Here is a 19,642-nt window from a genome sequence, read left to right on the forward strand (position 1 = left end):
GCATAGGAAGTACCACAAAAGCCCAGCAGAAATTAGCATAACGATGGAAACCGGATTCAAAAAAGACTTCTTTTAAAGTGAAAATTTAGGCCAACGAAATGAGCACAGGAAAAAACAGTGATGACTCGCATTAATGACGAATGAATGATTAATGAATATATAACAATATAAACTATTTTCTTGTTGGAATGTGTTAAAAAGGGAAATAATGGAAATTGGATATTATTAAGATGGGACAATCATCAACACACTTTGGGCCAACACAAGTATAGCCAATGTATGGAAAACACTGAGACTGCACAGTATACTGGAATAAACTCTTGGCACACTTACCCTGAAACTGTGTGAATTTAATGGTTCCCATGCGCTCTCCATTCCTAAACATCACCTGACCCTGAAACAACACAAACATAACTTCAGATTAATTGCACATAAGGCCTACACAGGCTGCATACATTAACAAAAAATCTGTGCTTAGTAATTCTAATGGTTCTGGCTAGACAAATTTAGTCTTACTGAGAGAGATGCTTTGGTTTGCTACAGCATCCTTGACTCTTGGCACAGTGACAAACTGCACTGTGTACCTACAAGCCTGCCATGGTCCATGCTCTTGGACCCATTTATTAAATTAGTGGTCGCTAAATTGATCTCTTTATCGAAGCAAGCATAATTAATAGTAGCAAAATTGATTGGCTAAATATTAAGAGAGCATATGGAAGTCTCTAAGGAGTTCATACCATACCAGTGGTCCATTCTCTAGAGGCCAAAAAAGCAAAACACACTATGCAGCCAAAGTCATTCTGAATTGTGTGGTGACATAGGCTAAAATGAATAACAGGCCTTGGCTATCGTTGGGCACAGAATGCATTAGCTCCACCATAGTGGAGCTAATACAAAATACAATACAAAGCTCATCAAACATAATGAATTAATGGATGTTTGTCAGGTCACTGTGGACGACCGATTGAATAAATGAAAAACAGGTACAGTAACTAGCGAGCATCATCCATAAAACCCCATCGTTTTGTCAAAACATTGTCTCATGCGCTCATTATCTAAGTGTTGAGCAAAGGCCGTGTGCTATCTGTCTGCCCACTGAGCTGGCTAATGAGCCGTTTAGCAGGATTGGGGATCACTCACTCCGGCAAAATAACAGGTGAGAGGTATACAGCATTACCATGGCAATGATTAGAAGCCCATTAGTATCCTGGGAGAGGACTGAGAGCCCATCTCATCTCTAAAGGCGTCTTGCTTTGAAGTGCAGAGCAGAATGGAACCCTCTATCATGCTCTTCTTTGTTTTCGATGCTCTGATGTGGGCGCTCTGGATAAACGCTCGCTGTGGTTAAATGCATTATGGTGTAATTCACAGATATCTGTGTAAATGCTATGTAGTATAGATCACATTATTCTCTATAAAACTAAGCTCCTGGTATTCTAATGTGTTGACCCCTTCAACCTTAGGCTTATTATTCAGTTGTTCATCATAAGACTTTGTTCAGTAAGTACTATGAACCTAATATGAAAGTTATGTAACCTTGAGAGTGAAAAACACAGTACCTTACAGATTATGTAGAAATCAAGTGCTAATTAGTGAGACTTTTCACAAACTAACCCTTAGAGGTTTTAGTTATAATAATAATAATAATAAAACCAGGGTGCAATTTGATATTAACCGGAACAACCTGAAAAATCTTGTCAAAAGTGAGGATTTTAAACTTTCATATGTGTATTTACAAGTAGAAGAGAATATTTTTATTTTATTTAAATTTGATGAAAACTTAGTGTTCTGTGTACAGTCGATTTGCAGAAAGAACCAGAAACTGATTGATACAGAACATACGTAATTAACTGTATACAGAACTGTGCAAAAGTCCACACAAGAGACCACACATTCATTTTTCACTCAGAAGAAAAACAAAATTTACAAAGAAGCATCAACATCTAAATACATCATGCCATTTTTCATTATTTAGTGTTTCCACTCTTTGCCTTTATTACAGCTTGCTTTCTGTTTGGGAGACTTGCTTTAAAGTTCGAATAAACCAAAGTCCAGTCTTAGAAGTTGTTTAATTTTTCATCTTTTCACATAAGTATCTCAATTACAAATTTAGACTTATCAGTCCATAAAACCGTACTCTGAAGTTCAGATGTCCAGTTTCGGTGTTCTAGTGGAAATGATTTTTCTAGTTCTTTTTCTCAGTAACAGCGTCTTGACAGTTACACATTCTTTCAGACTCATAATGTTGAGTTCACTTCTCACAGTGGAAGGATGAACAGAAACACTTGTGGATTTTTTCAGATGTGAAGCAAAAGTGAAGCTTGATTTTCTCTTATGTGCTTTTAAGTACTGTTTATTTGTTTACCTAGCAGTTTTGGTGGTGTTCCAGGTCTTACATGGAGGAGTCCCATAATTTTTTGGAAATTATCTTTTTTTTTACTTATTTTTCTTTGACCTTTCTCCTCCTTATGCAAGTGGATTATTTTATATACCCTCAGAAATATCTGCTGAAAAATTTTAACTGGAATTTTTTTTTTAAATTGTGGTATCAGACTTTTGCACAGTATTGTATGCAATTATGCATTGTTATATATACATTACCGTGTATATATACGGTTATATATACACTTACATAGTATAGTAATATACTTCATACAGTGATAACTCTCTGGATTCTGACACCTGAAGTCATGTTGGTATCTGAATGACCAGGTGTGTTGCATATTTGTTCTGAGACTCTCACTACCACATTGTTGTGTACCATCACATATAAACACCACTGACAGCAGCCTCTGGAGTGATTACTGTGCATGTGTGTGCCTGTGTGAGTGCATATATTTGTCTTCTTTCTGTGCCAAATCTCAGTGTGTGCTCTGACGCAGACTGCCTTCAGTCATAATGCCCAAAACTTGTTTCTCCAACTTCTATACACCCTCTTTATCCTTGTTGTACAGCTGCTGCATAATCACATAATCCCTCCCATAATAAAGTGGTCTCATTATTTCATTTACACTCGCCTAACAAATATCAGAGGTTACTGGTGATTTACTCAATTACACATAATTAAATCAACTTTGTACTTTTCTCAGTATGTTCACATGGTAAACTTTTACTTCTATTCAGGTATATTTGTGAGAAAAGAACTCTAATATTTCACCAGCTAGCTACTAATTCAGTCATTTCCTTATGTTACACTGGTTCAAGATCTATTCTGCATTGTGATTGGTCTGGAGGTCTGTGATTTTATAGTAGACCGAGAGTGCATCAAAAAGAAGAAAATAGAGCAAACTTTGCTGGATGTACTTAAAAGTTCTGTGGCTTATGTTAGTCAGTACTTAAGTAATTTTCAGCTACTTTTGTACTTCTTCTTACATTTTTTTGGCAATGTACTTTTATTTAAGTTATTGTATTAGCAAAGTAATAATGTCTTTACTTGAATACATGTTTAAGCTACTGTATGCACTTCTAGCAAATGTATTTGCCTTCAGCAGGTGCAGGTCATTGCTGTTTGAGAAACAGAAACATGGACCTTCACTCCAGCTGGCTGCAAATGGACTGTACTGTCTGCTGGCCTACAGGCATCAACTCTGAGAGCCTGGCAGGTCTGATGATGAGCATGTGTGTGTGGGGTGCTGGTAATGGTAGGGGGTATGTAAACCCTGGGCAGGTGTGATAGTTTAATTGAGACTCTATTCCCTTTCTCTCTCTCTCTCTCTCTCTCTCTCTCTCTCTCTCTCTCTCTCTCTCTCTCTCTCTCACTTTCTCTCAGGTGTGCAGCTGAACAGTGCCAAAAAGGAGGTGCAGAAAAGCTTTGTGCTCACTGATGAGCATGGCCATTCTACCTTCGCCTCACTTAGAGCAAAATGGGCCTTGATGTAGTCTCAATATGCACACACAAGGCACCTGAAATTAACGTTATGTTTACTACACTTGCTAATCATGCAAACTGCACGCAGTACCTCCCAGTAACTATGCCATGTTTGTGAGCTGCAGGGTTTAAAAGACAACAAGCTCACAGAAAATTCAATTACAGTAATAAATGACGTTCCTCCCCACCAAAATCTTGTACAAGGGTGTAATTTTACTCCAGTTCAAAAATGGAACACAGAGTTGACTGGCCCTCACAACTTTAGCAAGATGATTGGCATATATAATCAGGTCTACTTTCAATATATTCACCCAATTTTGGGGTGATCCTTACATGTTTTGTGCAATCCTCTTTCAAATGCTTATGTATGAGGAAGAGAAATGAATTTTGTGCTAAATTGCACACAAAGAGGCTCATATTCCAGTTTCATAGTAAACAAGCATTTTTTGGTCAGAATTCATCCTATTAGCACGGAAACCTAGCACAAAAGGCTTAGTACATCTGGCGCCAGCAGCTCACAGTCCCAGAACATTCTACAAGCCTACAGAGTAGAACTGATACTCATAGCTGACAAATGACTCACTCTCTCTCTCTCTCTCTCTCTCTCTCTCTCTCTCTCTCTCTCTCTCTCTATATATATATATATATATATATATATATATATATATAAGGCAAATATACTAATACATACAACCAAAGCATATAGCCATCCATTAGCCGTGTCTGACCACACGACCATATTCACTAGATATTTTTGCGTCTCTGAAAACTAACATCCCACTAACATGTCACAGGTTAAAGCTGCATTGAGAATGGACCACCACATGATCAACAGCAAACTTGTGGAAACTGACCTGTGATGAATAAGATGTAGGGATGTAGTGTAGGATAAATGTACATACATGCATACATGCTGTTTTAAATAAATTTTACATTTTAAAATGATATTTACTTTTAATCAATCACTTTTAATCACTTTTTGAATCACTTACCCTTTTATTTGATTTCTACACAAAAAAGTGCTCATATCTTGTTCCCACAGAACAAATAGTTCCTCCTCCTTTAGCTTTATTCATGGAACATGAAAACATCCAATAACATGTCACTTTTAAAATGGGCATAAGCTATACATTTCATAAACTCCCCCAAAAAAGAACCACGTCAAAGCTGTTAATGAGTAGCCTTCTACACTGACCATCTGAGTTTGTCTGTAGGTTTTCTTCTTGTTGTGAGCATCATGCCACTAAAAGCATGCACAAAATACCCTCACATCAGTTTTCATCTGCAAAAACACATTAACATTTCAATCTGTTGGCAGTACCAGTATTGGCAAAAGTAGTGTCATTTAAAATGAATACTGTACTGAGAATCGAAATTGTCAAAATGTGTAACTTTCTCCCAAATCCCAGCTTCAGTCAGAGGCACTTGAATCACATTTTGTAAATGTCTAAGTAAAGCAAGGTGTCACTGTATTTGATATTTGGAACTATAATACTATTAGTTTTTTGGAAAATCAATGAATGAGATTGAGGCCCAGCTTCAGAGTAGCAAAAGCTAGTTGGCTCTCCTCCAGTCAAAAGCTCAGCAGCAGTGCACCCCTCCACCTCTCACTGAGAGTGATCCGGCCTCCCCAGAGGCTTCGCTAAACTAATGTTTTACTTCCTGAAGCATGCTGCCACTCGATCAATAGACCTGCTTGGTGGTTTCAGAGTCTGACAGAGAAAGAGACAGAAAGAAAGAGAGAGACAGGGAGAGAGAAGAAGAGAGAGAGACAGGAGGGAGTATGCAAACCAGCAGAACTACATAGAAGCATATGCAGCGTGTGAGGAGGGAATACATTATCAGCGGCAGTGAGGAATCTCAGATATTGCTTAGAAAAATTACTTTTGTGGAAATGAATATAAACACGATTAGAAGGTAGTAAGACAGGTATAGTAGGGATGAGCATAGCTAGCATCCAATGCTAATTGTGTAAATCGATCAGCACAATCATACACTGTGCACTGTGTAAATGCTAACACCAAACAACCATTCTGGCGTAAATACCCCATACAGTCTTTTTCTCTAAACTGTTGTTTTGCTTTTTTGCTGATGTTGCTGCTCTTTTCTTTCCCTGAGAGCTGTTTGTTTTGCTGCTGTGATTTCCCCTCCATTAGGCCTGCAGTGGCGTGGAGGGAGGGTGGCTGTGGTCATGTGGGGCCTGTGGCAAGTGATGCTGGCAGGCTGAGCATCTAAGATCCACACCACAAGGGAGCCAGAGAGAGGGCTGATGAGATATAACCTCTGGCTAAGAGCTAAAGAGGGTCAGCAGTAGGACAATTTGTACCCATATCCCACCAGAGATGATTCATCTTCTCTTCTATCCAAATCAGTAATCTCAATTTATTTATTAGCTCTTGTGCATTACTCATTGCTCTTGCTACAGCTTTTACATTTGCTGTCTTGAGCTTTGAAAGCTTTTTCCCCTCTCTTTTTCTTAAGCCATCTCCAACAGCATCCCATTCTTCCAGTCATACACACATACAAGTCATGTCTGCAGGCAGGATGCTTCCCGCATAACAAATACATCCAGTGCTCTCTTGCTCTCTCCTGCGCTCTCATCCCCTTACCGGTCTTCTCTCTCTGTTTATTCTATTAGATTGTGTGTTTGTGCTCCTGGCCTGCCATTCCAGGTACTGATTTCACCCCCCCACCCCGAAAACCTCCCTGTCTTCAGCGCATGCATGTTGACACTGCCTCGGCTCTAACTCGCCAATCTCAGAATGGCCTTTATAATATTTGCGCCTGAGGAAATGTCGCTTGACATCTTGGAGCAAAACGGCATGCCTAGATCTCACTAGCTACTAAAAAAAAAAGTAAGAGTTTTTTAGTGCGAGTAGCTTGCAGGGATGCCAAGAATTTGAAGCCGGGACTCTTTAGACAGTTGCGTGGCCCCTGGGGTAAAAACATATCTTCAAAGGATGGTTGGAATGTATAGAATATGAGACCATTCTCTGCAGAAGACATGTTCTTCAAGTCCCATTGGAGATCGTTGTTGTTCTCCCAGGCACATTTGCCTGATTTCATGAATTTAGATGAGGCATCCTAAGGAGCATCACAGTTCATTAAGGACCCAGCTGACAATCTACATCTTACACAAGGCACTCAAAAAACGAGGTCTTACCGTCACTCCAAAAAAGTTGGTTTCATTCATCACGTCCAGTACCATCTTGCCCACCTCTCGGTCATCCACAGTCATGTTGTGGTACATATCATGCCGCTTCTGGAGAAGTTTCATAACACTCTTCAGCGTCTCAGCAATCACCCAGATGCCATCGTAGGCAAAGCCATGGAATTTGCTGGCCTCTACACCTTTCTGCTCACGCTCCCTGGTGTACTCCAGCTCATACTCCTGAGGTGTCTGAGCACAGAAAGAAGCAATAAAGTAACCTCAGATGCAGCTGATCTTGCAAATGAGCTTTGGTTTATGGAGATATAATAAAGAACTCTGATTTACTTTTAAAAACATGTTATTTCAGAGAAAGGGTGAGTGTCACTGATTTTAATTGGCAACATTTAACTATTAAGTGTTCCAGTGTGGTATGGCATAGTATTTTTACTACTTCCAACCCTGGATGAGTTCTTTTCATGCAAAAACACACACAAAATCATGCATAAAATTATGTGTAAGCAAAATTATGTGTCAGTAGTGTTCGCTGATCCCCAAAATCAGAACAGTGCCTGTCTGAAACATATACATCTTATTACTAAAACACTACAAACTAAGAAACTAAGATTACTTATAACTTTTTTTGCAATTCCACCCTACTTTCTGCCATTGATATGACAACTCACTGTGTTTTTAGCTATGCAATACTTGGATCTACCATAAAATGTATTACAGCACTGAATCTTTCAAAGGTAGCTTGAGGAAATTATGTAGAATAACACACACATACAAACGCACACACACACACACACACACACACACACACACACACACACACACACACACACACACACATACACACACACAAAAACACTCACACTTACCCGTCTAGAGATTCCTTTCTTGCGCTTGGCACTGAGAGGCTCAAAGTCCACACTTATATACCCCTCCATGGCTGTCAGCAGCTTCTTGGTGGTGCAGTTGGTGGAGTTAGCCTGCTCCCACCAATTGCCTTGGTACCATCCTGGGATGATCCACTGGTACTTACTGCCATACATGTTGAGGTTATAGGCCTAGAGGGCACAGAGGTGTAAATGGGATTTGTAGCAGGGATTGAATGAACATTTGCTTCATCCCCTAGTCAGAACTCCCTAACCAGATGTATTGACTCTCTAATATTCCTAACACATGCTTGCTAAAGCTACATGTGTTTTTGGTACAGGCTAAAGGTTTAGTATATGTTAGTGAGGTCTGTCAATAATACTAATAAAACACAGTCTCCCTCCAGAGGCTCTAAAGCTATAGCTACTGCACACCTTCTTAACAATATAAAGTTTCAGAAGAAAATACTCACACAGCAGAAGACTTTAGAGGCCAGGTTCTCGTCAAACTGGCCAATGATGATCCTCACATCATTATCCTAGGAACAGTTAAAAAAAGAAATGTTTCAGCTTTGTGTACTTTGCAATAATGGCAATAAAACATTGCAAGTGTGCCTGCAAAATCTGGACGAACCACTGCTGACCAAAGTCAATGAGCAATTTTTTACGCCAAATATATTGTACAACCATTCCCAAAGAGAATAGGCAGAGTACAGCACATTTTAGCCTCTGTCAGAGCTGGAAAATGTGCAGTTTCTAAAACTTGCAGGAGGATGTTTAGCTTGGCTGGGCAAGTCTGTATTATGCTGAGGAGCTCCATCCGTTATGGGGCAGACATTAATGTCAGTACTGAGAATTGTTTGATATCTAAAAGGGCCAGAGGAGAGCTCTCCATCAGCACCCCACCACACGCTGCATGATTGAGTCGGTAAATAATTCAGCCCACTCTCCAGCATTGTGTTTCCACCTCGTCTGGTTCCGCAACACAGAAGATCAATCTATCAACAGCAGCTCGGTACACTCCAGTGCTGCAGACACCCTTCAGACGCTCCTCCACACATTCATCGACCAGCAGACAGAACAGAGGTATAATCTACAGTACTTTCATGTTCAGGATGTCTGCTGCCACAGATGGTGTGCTGGCCCATTAAAAAACTGCACGGATGTGGCACAGTGATATTTACAAGTAAACAAATATGGCTTTTTTTCTTAGATCTGTACTGTTTGTATTATTTTGAGCACAGATGGAAAGATTGACTGATCTGATTTATATATTTATGTAGCTGCTTATCATGACAACATATATTAACTCCTTAAACTAATCTTTATAATACAGTAATTAATCTTAAGACTACTATTAATGATTTGATAAATGATTTGATAATTGCTATTTAAACGAATATGCAAGTTTTGTAGTTCCAAATAAGGAATTTAAGTGTGGACCCATATACAGGACCTTAGGGTTTAAGGGGTTAATGCACAGTAAATTACTAATAATATGCCTAACAATGAGTAATACACCAAAGTTAACATTCTTATCTAAACCCAAATCCAAAAGAGGCTGACAATAAATAAAAACAGCCTATATACAATAAACTACAGTACTTGGCATGAACAGAATACAAACTACTCATCTACTGTCCCTGACAGAAACTCTGAAATAGTTTTTCTCTGTTGAGCTACTGCTGCTCAAACTATTTTAATGTGTCTGTCCTGACCGGTAGGAGACTGAAGAAAACAAAGGCCATTTTAATCACTGTTCCTCACCTCAATTAATGTTCAAATTATTAAAACAAACTACTTAATCTTCAAATTTTTTTTGTCAATATTTGTGATGTCTATTTTTTCTTTTGGCTAAGAAAAATATGAATTTTTAAATTTTTGGCTAAAACGTTTTGGCTACTGAAATTTCAGTGCAACCCTACTATTAATAAAATCAATAATATTCTACACCAAACGCTAAATAATACAGGCAACACACTACTTTGTAATGTTAATACACCCTAATATTGTTGCTGTTGCAAACAAAAGCTTGTATCCCAAAAAAGTTGCTCTACAACAAAAAAAAGCTTTCAATATAGGTTAATGTCACAAGATTTTATGTCAAATAATTCCATGATTTTTAAAAAGTAATTTAGTGCCATTTCCATTTGTTTGTTTTCATGGAATTTTGGAAAAATATAAATGGCAGCTTATATACTTAAAAATGTCAAAAATAGATACACAAGGTTGTTGTTCTTTATGTAGTCATGTAACTCTATAGCTACCTGTGGCTGTCCATATCATCTATCCATACTGTGCATGAACATTCCATAATCATAATCATGTATCACTATAATCACAATCTCAAGACTGGTGTAAACATGACTTGATGCAAATGTAGCAAATGTATACATCATTTCCACAGAATAAAACATCTGACCTCAATTAGTACACACAATTAGTATACTCATTCAGTGTGTAACTTTTTTCAAAATGCGAAGTAAATAAAAAAATGTCATGGCACATTCAACAGCCAGGCAATGTAACATTTTCATCACTTGGTAACAAGTTAGTATTACGTGCCTGTCTTAACTGAAGCTCTGCAGAATATTTGTTATATCAGCTGTTTAACCACTCGCAGTTGTTTGTCACTTTAAATAAAGAATTAAAAAATAACTTGATAAGTTGTATTAGCACCATCCAATGATTGTATCAGCTTGAAAGTCACAATATTTGTGTAGAAAGAAATAACGAGCCCAAAAGTGAGCACTAGTAAACACTTTAGACCAGCTTTCATCTAAACAGACAGAACTATAAGGCCCTGGTAAAGTTATCATAAATGTACAATAAGGAGCCGCTTCAATTAGTCTTTGTATGCATTGCAGCTCTTTCCCACACAAGCAGCACAAAACAGTAAATTTAGCATTGAACCATGCATGGTGTGTGGCCTAACAGTCTTGTTCAGCCTCCACCAGCACTTCAGAGAGTGCCTTCAAAAGGGCCTCGCTCACCACAATACCTCCAAAGCGCCAAGCTGGAGCCAGAGATGGGAGGCATGCTGGGAGATTGCAGCTTTTGTTCTGAACACTCCTGCTTCCCTTTTCAGGGCTTTCTGCTTGCCTCCCAAACCCTAGTCACTAGAAACCCTGTGCTGGCCCCTCTGGTGCAGGCACTTAACCTGTATTCCTCCAGCTGTGCAAATGCTTCCAACTATCCCAGAGTTCTGGCAGCAATTCGCTCCATCCAATCCAGTCTAATAAAGGCTGTATCCATGCTGGTTCACTGAACTGTTTACACTCTTTTATCTATTTCACTTTCACTGACTCCACTGTTGTAAGATTTTCCCACATTAATGTGGCTTATACTGGCATGCAAGGAGCCAAGTCACAACATTTTGATTTATTGCTGGAGCTCTTGCTATAAAAGAGATGTCAGTGGGGAAGTTAAGGATGATCAGAGCCTTTCCCACATTACGTTTTACTTCATTTTTTCTCCTGAGGTCCACTTATGAAGTCTGTGTGATTGTATGCTCTAAAAATTGTAACTGTGTCTTAAAGGGGTAGTTGGGCATCAAACTAAATGTTATTACTAAATATGTTATTTCTTATGTTATGTAGTGTTCTGTAGTGCAGCTTTATATCCTCCGGCCTCATCAATTGACAGTATTCATACAATTTTTATGCTCTCTTCAAGTTTTCATTCATCAGTGTTCTCTCACTACAACACCCAGCACACGTTACACAAACACATCATACATCCACTGGAAAGCCCTGTGGTGTCAACCAATCCTAACTACTAGCCAAGCCACTGAGCTATAGGCTAATAAAAAACAACCAAGCTAGCTTTGACTTTTAACCTCACCCATTAAAAAAATCCAGCATACATTTGTATGTTTTAAAGCTCCTCCCACCTTCAGGATACATCATTAGAAGGGGAGCTGGAGTAAGCATGTTATAAACAAATGTAGCAATAGAAAAAAATCTATTATTTTAGCCAGAGTGTCCCTATACACCTAAAATCTGTAAATGACCTATGTCCTGATTGGCTACCCTCTATTTCAATCAAAATGCATTTTGTGGTTAAACAAATTAACTCTGATGTGAGTGGGCAGGGCTAAATTGCTGTAGGCCAAAAAGTAAATGCATCAAAAACTGAATTCAAAATGACCTGTTTTTTTAGCTTAATTTCCATATAAATATGCATAAATGAGAATAGATGCAAATATATACCTCTCACTTTCTGAGCTACAGCAATTACAAAATTTAGCTAAACTGCTTTTATGCTATTATGTCAGAATCCATCCACAACAGTGCCACTGTGAGTGGTTACCTAGTTTAATATTTTTACCCTCTGAGAAAGGATGTCATCGGGTGAAAAATCAGAGCCTGCAGAATTTAAAGAAACATTTCTGCTGCAGTTCTCTCCTCTTTGGGGAATTGGGTCCGCAAAGGTACTATGTCAATTCAGTAATAGGAGTTATAATGGTGTCAGAGAGTAAAAAATGCTGGAGTAAAATGACTCTGCGAAAATGCTTAAGACAGGCTAGAGGAAAAGGGAAAAAGGGGAAGATGTATTGCAGAAGAAAGGAGCAGTTACAACAGCAGGAGAGGTGACCATGCTGAGAAAAGTATTGAATATTGCAATTCTCTATCTCTTCAACAATGAGTGAGCCAAAAGGACAGACAGACAGACAGACAGACAGACAGACAGACAGACAGACAGACAGATAGATAGATAGATAGATAGATAGATAGATAGATAGATAGATAGATAGATAGATAAATGGAAAGATAATTGACATAGTAACATGCTGTTAACAAGTGAACAGACGCAGTGTATTTCAGCACCATGGACAGCACCCGTCTATTGACTACAGATTATGATTCTTTCATGGAACAAAGATGTGATCTGAGTACTTCAGTACTGCAAATTTAGTTATGCTTGCACTCAAAATACACCTTGACTGGGCTGGACGTCAACATTAACTAGATAAAAGAAAAACAAACTATCATAAAATAGAGCAAAACAAACCTGGTGTCAAAAATGTTTCATAAATAGACAAACCAATTGCTTGGCAGTGCTGCCACAAACACTGTGCGTAATTACTCAAAAAACATAATAATTAAAATAACATTACAAATGATCAAATACTGAGCACACACACACTAGGGGGCAGTGAGCACACTTGCCCTGAGCGGTGGGCAGCCCAATCCGCAGCACCCGGGGAGCAGTTGGGGGTTAGGTGTCTTGCTCAAGGACACCTCAGTCATGTGTTGTCGGCTCTGGGGATCAACCCGGCGACCTTCCGGTCACGAGGCTGGTTCCCTAACCTCCAGCCCATGACTGCCCCCCCATATTTTGTTAATGCTTGAAGTAAAAAGGAGTATGAGCAATCTCTGCAGCAAACTATTAAAATAAATAACATTTATTCTGCAAATGTTAATGCACACCTCCTTTATATTTGATTAAATAATAAAAAGAGTAATTGTGGCTTGTGCAAAAGTTTACACTTCTAAAGTTTAAGAACTTGTTAGTCCTTCTCTGACTTGTTAGGAGTGGTTACTCAGGTCAAGAACTGCCAATAGGAACTGTGAGTTAATAATAATTCAATAGCGTAATAAATTCTACAACCTTGTGCTACCACGTAGCAACCATGGACTCCTCTAAGCAGCTGGCTGAGGATCTGAAATGAAGCTAATTGATGCCTACACAACAGGGGAAGGCTATAAAAAGATATCAAAGCGCTTCCAGCTCGCAATTTCCACTGTCTGAAAAGTCATTAATAAATGGCAGTTAGCAGGATCAGTGGGAATTAAAGTAAGCTCTGGAAAACCAAGAAATGCAAGCTAAAGCTTTTAGAATAGTCCTCGCAGTCCACTGAACATGCTGTGCATTAAGGGTGGGAATCTCTAGGCATCTCATGATTCGATTTGATTATGATTCTCAGGGCTGTGATGCGATTATAAAACAATTATTGATGCAACTTTTTTTCTATACAGGATTTTTCTCACTGTGTGACAACTTGGAACTTTAAGAGCACAGTATTTGTAATGATCCATAATTAATTTACTTCCAATATCTTTTATTAATATATCAAACGGAAGCAATGTGCCGCCCTGCAATGGACTGGCGACCTGTCCAGGGTGTATCCTGCCTTCCGCCCAAAGCTGGGATAGGCTCCAGCACCCCCCACCCCCCCCCCACCCCCCCCGGGACCCTGACTGAGAAGCGGCTTAGAAAATGGATGGATGGATGGATGGATGGAAGCGATGTGCCAAGTCAACTGGAAAGCGCTTATTCACTGCCCTTGTTTGGAGCACATGAGATGCAGGCTGCCACTCATCTGTGATAAATTGCACAGTTATAGTGAAATAAGATCCAATGGCAGTGGGTGTCCACGCAGCATGTTACATCCACATCAGAATCAGACTTTTCAGTAAAAATAAAATAATCCCCCTTTTCAGTAAAATAAAGCTCTGCTGGTTGTTCAAACCATTCAAAGATCAATAAATGATCTTAAACACTAGAATTAATGTAGCCTTCAACTGCTAGTTCACCTAGCTAGCAGCTAACAAAAAGGCAAAGAGAAAGATTTAAGATGAACATCGATAGTTTGGATACAAATTGACGTATTTGCATTCATAGACATTCTAGCTGGTTTCCTGATACATTTAATCTGCAACAAGAAACTGTGAAACACTGAAAAAAACACATGGAACTACAGTCAGTTTCTCGTTCTCCAGCTTCCTGTTTGAATTTTCCCATTCCACCTTAAATGGTGCAGCAGTTACATTCTGTAACACTTAAGGTGGAGCGGGAAAATTCAAACAAGAAGCCGGAGAACAAGAAGTGACTTCAACCTTGTAAAAAGTAGAATATTGAGAGACATTTTACATGGACTGTTCTACTTTTGTGGAAAAGTTTCCAGTTAGTGATGCAAGAAAGCTGAGTTAAAGCTTAAAGCAGAGCAGAGAGTCTGAGTTGTTGTTTATATCACGTTTTTAGCCTACACTAGGACATTAGCAAGTGCTGAGACACAAGTACAGCCAAGATGGTAAAATGGACTCAGAATGTTGTGGCTCCCAAGGTCCCAAAGTTCACATATATAGTTAGTGCACAAAAGTCCAATTTCTTTTACTAAAAAAAGTTTTAAAATAGATTGCTGTAAGGATTTTGTTTATTCCCTTTCACATCAAACATCTAGACAAACAAATAGATTGCCCAAAGTTTTGCATGAACTAGATGATGCTATTTGAAAACCTAGAAAGTAGCCAGTAAAAACTGCCTAAAAGCTTAGGTTCATATTAGCATGATGAAGTCCATATAAACGCAATTTGAAGAGGATTTATTTAGAGAAGTCTATCTGCTGTTTAGTATGTGTAATATACTACTTAATAAAAACAATGCAAAATATACTATATGTTTACTATATGTCAATATGTCTTAAGATTTGGTTTGTGAGGTGCTGTTACTTGAATGCCTGGCTGTCTTACCTTTAGTTTCTTCACATTAACACAGGGGTCATTTGAGAAGCTCTCTGTGTCTGCTATCTGGATATTGGCCTTCTCGAGCTCACTGGTCAAATCATTGCGCACCTGTTAAACAGAAAGAGAGCAAGAGACAGTGAGAGAGTGACCATGTTAGAATAAGATGGTGGACAGCAAGGCAGCCAAAAACAATCTGTCTGATTTATGTCTCAATTCACTCTAATCTCTGGTGGATCTGACTCTAAAGACATTCTGTTCACTTTTGCGGCAGCCTGAAGTCTGTGAGCCTGTGGGGCCTGTTCTCCAGTGGTCCCCTGCTCCCCCAATAGGCTTTAGACAAAACTCAGTACTACCTCCACTGCCTCCCACCATCATCATTCATGCTTGATTGTGAATGCTTGTGAAAAATGAACCATCTCATAAACTGAAAAAACAGTACCTATATGCTGTAGGCACACTAGAACTCCGAAATCATAACCATATACTACTGAGATGTTTATGTGGTGTTGTACAAAAAAATAATATATAATAATAATAATAATAATAATATGCAGCACAAAAGACACCCGCATGACAAATGGATCAAAAATATTACCCTTATAGGCAAGCTCACACTGGACATCAGACACTATAGCAGATTCAATTAGGATCGATCACTAGGGCTTGTTCTCCTTTTCCTGCACGGGACTCCAGCAATAACTTTTTGTGCCTTTACAGAGCTTTCAACTTATTAGATGGAGAAGTTGATGTAAAAGCATGCTAACTTGAGAGATGGACTGTGAAAAGTCCCTTTCCCACGCTCAGGGTAAAAGGCCTTGGGAATTGGACATGGGAGGCAGCAATCACATTAGATCGGCTCGTGCACTGTCAGAGGGATACATGCCTCAGTGATCAGCACTCTTCCACAAGGGGGTCACAGTGGGTAAGCTTGAAGAAGAGAGCACAAAGTCTGAGAAATTACTGAAAACCAAAGGTTAAGAATCTGAACTAGACTAGACTAGAAGAATCAGACTTTACTCTTATTAGTCATGGTTCTTGCTGGTGATAACAAAAAACATGGTGTAACTCAAGATTGATATTTTTCACTCATAGCTCAAAATAAGTGTAAAAAAGGTATGGATTCTAAATGTTCAATTAATACCAGATTTGTGTTTGATAGTAGAACTAGAGGTCTTTTAATTATGTCTTGTTTTACAAAAAACACATCTTTTACAGTTTTGTCATGTTTTGTTATCTCTTGACAGAATGTAAGTCAGAATGTTAATGGAAATGTAATTCACTGCATCTCACTATGTAATTAAAGGTATAATTACAACTATAAAATATAGATAAACAAAACTATTAACAACTGACTTCTAAGGGTTATATTACGCAACTATGAAGCGATTCTTGAGTGCATTACACACTTCATCACAAGCACATTTTTAGCCAATATGCTGTACTGCGCAAAAGTATTAAGCAGCAAAGCTCATTACTTAATATTTATCTCAGTGATAAGCATATGTGCTTGTAAAACACCATATATGATGAAAGTAGATACAAATAAACATAAAAAGCAACAAGAATTTCTTAATTTGAAAAAAAATTGTTGACATCCTATGAGCTAGTTTAAAAAAATTTTTTAAAAGAGTTGCTTATTTTCAGGGTAGAAATCCCCAGATGTACACAAAAGACACCTGCATGACATCCAGCTTTCTCTGGAAAGTTTTTTATTTGAGTGTACTTGTACATATTTGTACACACACACACACACACACACACACTGTGGTTTCAATATCTTAAGCAAACCATCCATTCTACCATAGAAATCTCATATGAAATAGAAATATTTTTTCATTTGTAAATAATGATGTTAAACATGTGTCGGATTCTTTCTACCAGACACCTCTGTGGCTCACTTCAGTGCTGTGACAGATTCAGAAATTTGCACCCATGTGACCTTTCATACTCTTGCAGTAAGTGTGGAGAATGAATAATGTGGCCTCTTTCCCACAGCCGTGTGAACTGTCTGCCAGACAAGCTGGGCTGCTCCACATTGTTTTGATTACTAATGTGGCGAGCACATTTGCAGCTTAATGGAGATCCAGATAATTCCTGTCTAGGTGAGTGTGTGGGTGCCAGCGTGAGCATGTGTATGTGAGCATGTGTGTGTGTGTGTGTGTCTGTGTGTGTGTGTGCGTGCATATGTGGGTGCATGGACGTGTGTGAGAGCATACATAAACAACACTCCTTGTGCAAGTGTTACAACAGCCTGGACTCTGGGGCTCTGTAACGGTTAGCTCCAAGCAAGGAGGCGCAAGGCGACTGTCAGGTGAACTATGAACAGCAAAGGAGCTCCAAAGGATTATGGGATTTGAGTGCTGGTCTAAAGCTGAGGAGAGATGAGTATGATGTGATGAAATACATAATGCATTTATGCAGTGACCTGTCAGGTGAACCCGGCCTAAATAGAGTAAACAGGAAGCAGCGTGACTCAGGGCAAGGGAAGTGAAGCAGAGAGCTGGGTGTTAGCTACTGCCGTGGGCTAATTTACTATCAGTTACAGCTATTCATGTCTTACACTCAATTAGACAAGCAAACACAATGTAACACACCGGACCAAACATTACTACCCAATTATACTGCATCACGCTGTTGTACTTTAGAGCAGAAGTGGGTAGAGTAGCCTGAACAGTATTGCTACACACCTGTAACAGTATTGTTACTTTGGTGAAATAAAGCTCAGGTAGAAGTGAAGGTACCCTTCTAAATAACAACTTGAGTTAAAATATTAAAGTAGTACATCAAAAAAAGTTGATCCATGCAAGTCCCAGCTGAGTCAAGTCTTGAGTCTTTAGTAGATCATTATAGTTTTGTCCCATAACTGCATTGTGCACAAAATCAACCCCTACCTGCCAGATTTAACATGGCTTTAAATTACAAGCCTTTCAGTCAAGAAAAACCTTCAGTATGACACAACTGAAATGCTACACACAGTAAATGTGATGTGTAAAAGAAAGAGGCAAAGCTGAAATGCTACACACAGTAAATGTGATGTGTAAAAGAAAGAGGCAAAGCAACAGGTAGTTTGTACAGCATGCATGCAAGCTAGCTAGCATAAACATTAATTTTATTTTAAAACATATCTTATGGAAACAAATTTTCATCACTTCTTTAAAATAAAACAGACTGATAAAGCATGCAAACACTGTCAAATTTAGAAACATACCAGTTTATAAATGGAAACTAAGCTGCATAAAAAGCCTGCTTCACATTTTTGCCTCTTTAGCTTATAGACCACTGTGTCATCATAGCCGGGCCATGCTTCATATTAGGAATTTCGGGTCTAAGCTCCATTTCTCTATGGCCAGAATAATTAGGCCTTTTGAAAAATCGCTTCTATTGCACCGTGTGTTAAATAAAATGTTCAGAACCCTGTTTTGTCCTATGGACATTCTTCTCTTGAATATCACTGGATCCTCTGAATTATGAGGTCTTTATAGAGTTGAAATATGAATATTGCTACATGTAAACTAAAGCTACTCTGCACTGAATTCCCTTCATTAGACTGGCAGCCTCCTTAAGCAGGTTTTGTCAGTGTACATTTCCATGTACAGCCAGAACAAAATAAGCAGGTTTCCCTGTAGTTCTCTGTTCTTCATCTGATGTTCACTAAAGCATGCTAGATCTTTCCTTTTAGCTTGATTTGTAAAGATCTACAAACGTACCTGCACTCAGGCTAATCCAGTACAGACAGCTTAATATCACTGTTGACCCCCTGATAAATTTATTTATCAGGATATCATAATTATTATTTTAATGCTGGTAACATTTTACGCAAGACATTTTCTTAGCACATTCTGAACAGCTCTGCCATTTAAGGTGGAACAAGAAAATTTGAACAAGCAGCCGGTGAAAAAGAGGCTGACTTCAGCTTCATGGAGGGTTAGAAGGCCTGATATGAGAATGTTTCTCTATTTCTGCTTAACAACTGAGTAACATTAACTTATTTTTGCTGTTTCACAGAACCAACAGATCAGTATTTTGTCTTGTTTGCTAATGTTTGTGATGGCTAGTCACAGCTGCTGCACAATTTAAGGTGGACAATCAAACAAGAATCTGGTGGAAAAAAAGCTTCATTCAGCCTCGTAGTTTTAACACAGGTAGTATTTTTGATAAGTTTTAGCCTTTCAAAATATCCTACCTAGGGGTTTTATTTACAGGTATACCCATAATTATGCCCTATGGTAGAACATTTTGAGAACAAAATGTCTGAGCACCAGCACAGCTTGCCTTA

General features: G+C 38.7%; 1 protein-coding gene across 1 annotated transcript in view; it reads right to left on the reverse strand.

Moving 5' to 3' along the window:
- gabbr2 (gamma-aminobutyric acid (GABA) B receptor, 2) overlaps nucleotides 1–19,642 on the reverse strand; it is a 267,114-nt gene that overhangs the window by 91,375 nt on the left and 156,097 nt on the right. Inside the window, exons 4-8 of the mRNA XM_017694665.2 lie at nucleotides 15,373–15,474; nucleotides 8,371–8,436; nucleotides 7,901–8,089; nucleotides 7,032–7,268; nucleotides 334–394 (exon numbers count right to left, since the gene is read on the reverse strand). Coding sequence (XP_017550154.1) covers nucleotides 334–394; nucleotides 7,032–7,268; nucleotides 7,901–8,089; nucleotides 8,371–8,436; nucleotides 15,373–15,474 — 655 coding nt within the window. The remainder of the gene's footprint in view (nucleotides 1–333; nucleotides 395–7,031; nucleotides 7,269–7,900; nucleotides 8,090–8,370; nucleotides 8,437–15,372; nucleotides 15,475–19,642) is intronic.

This window comes from Pygocentrus nattereri, chromosome 27 (genome assembly GCF_015220715.1).
Source record: "Pygocentrus nattereri isolate fPygNat1 chromosome 27, fPygNat1.pri, whole genome shotgun sequence".
NCBI lineage: Eukaryota > Metazoa > Chordata > Actinopteri > Characiformes > Serrasalmidae > Pygocentrus > Pygocentrus nattereri.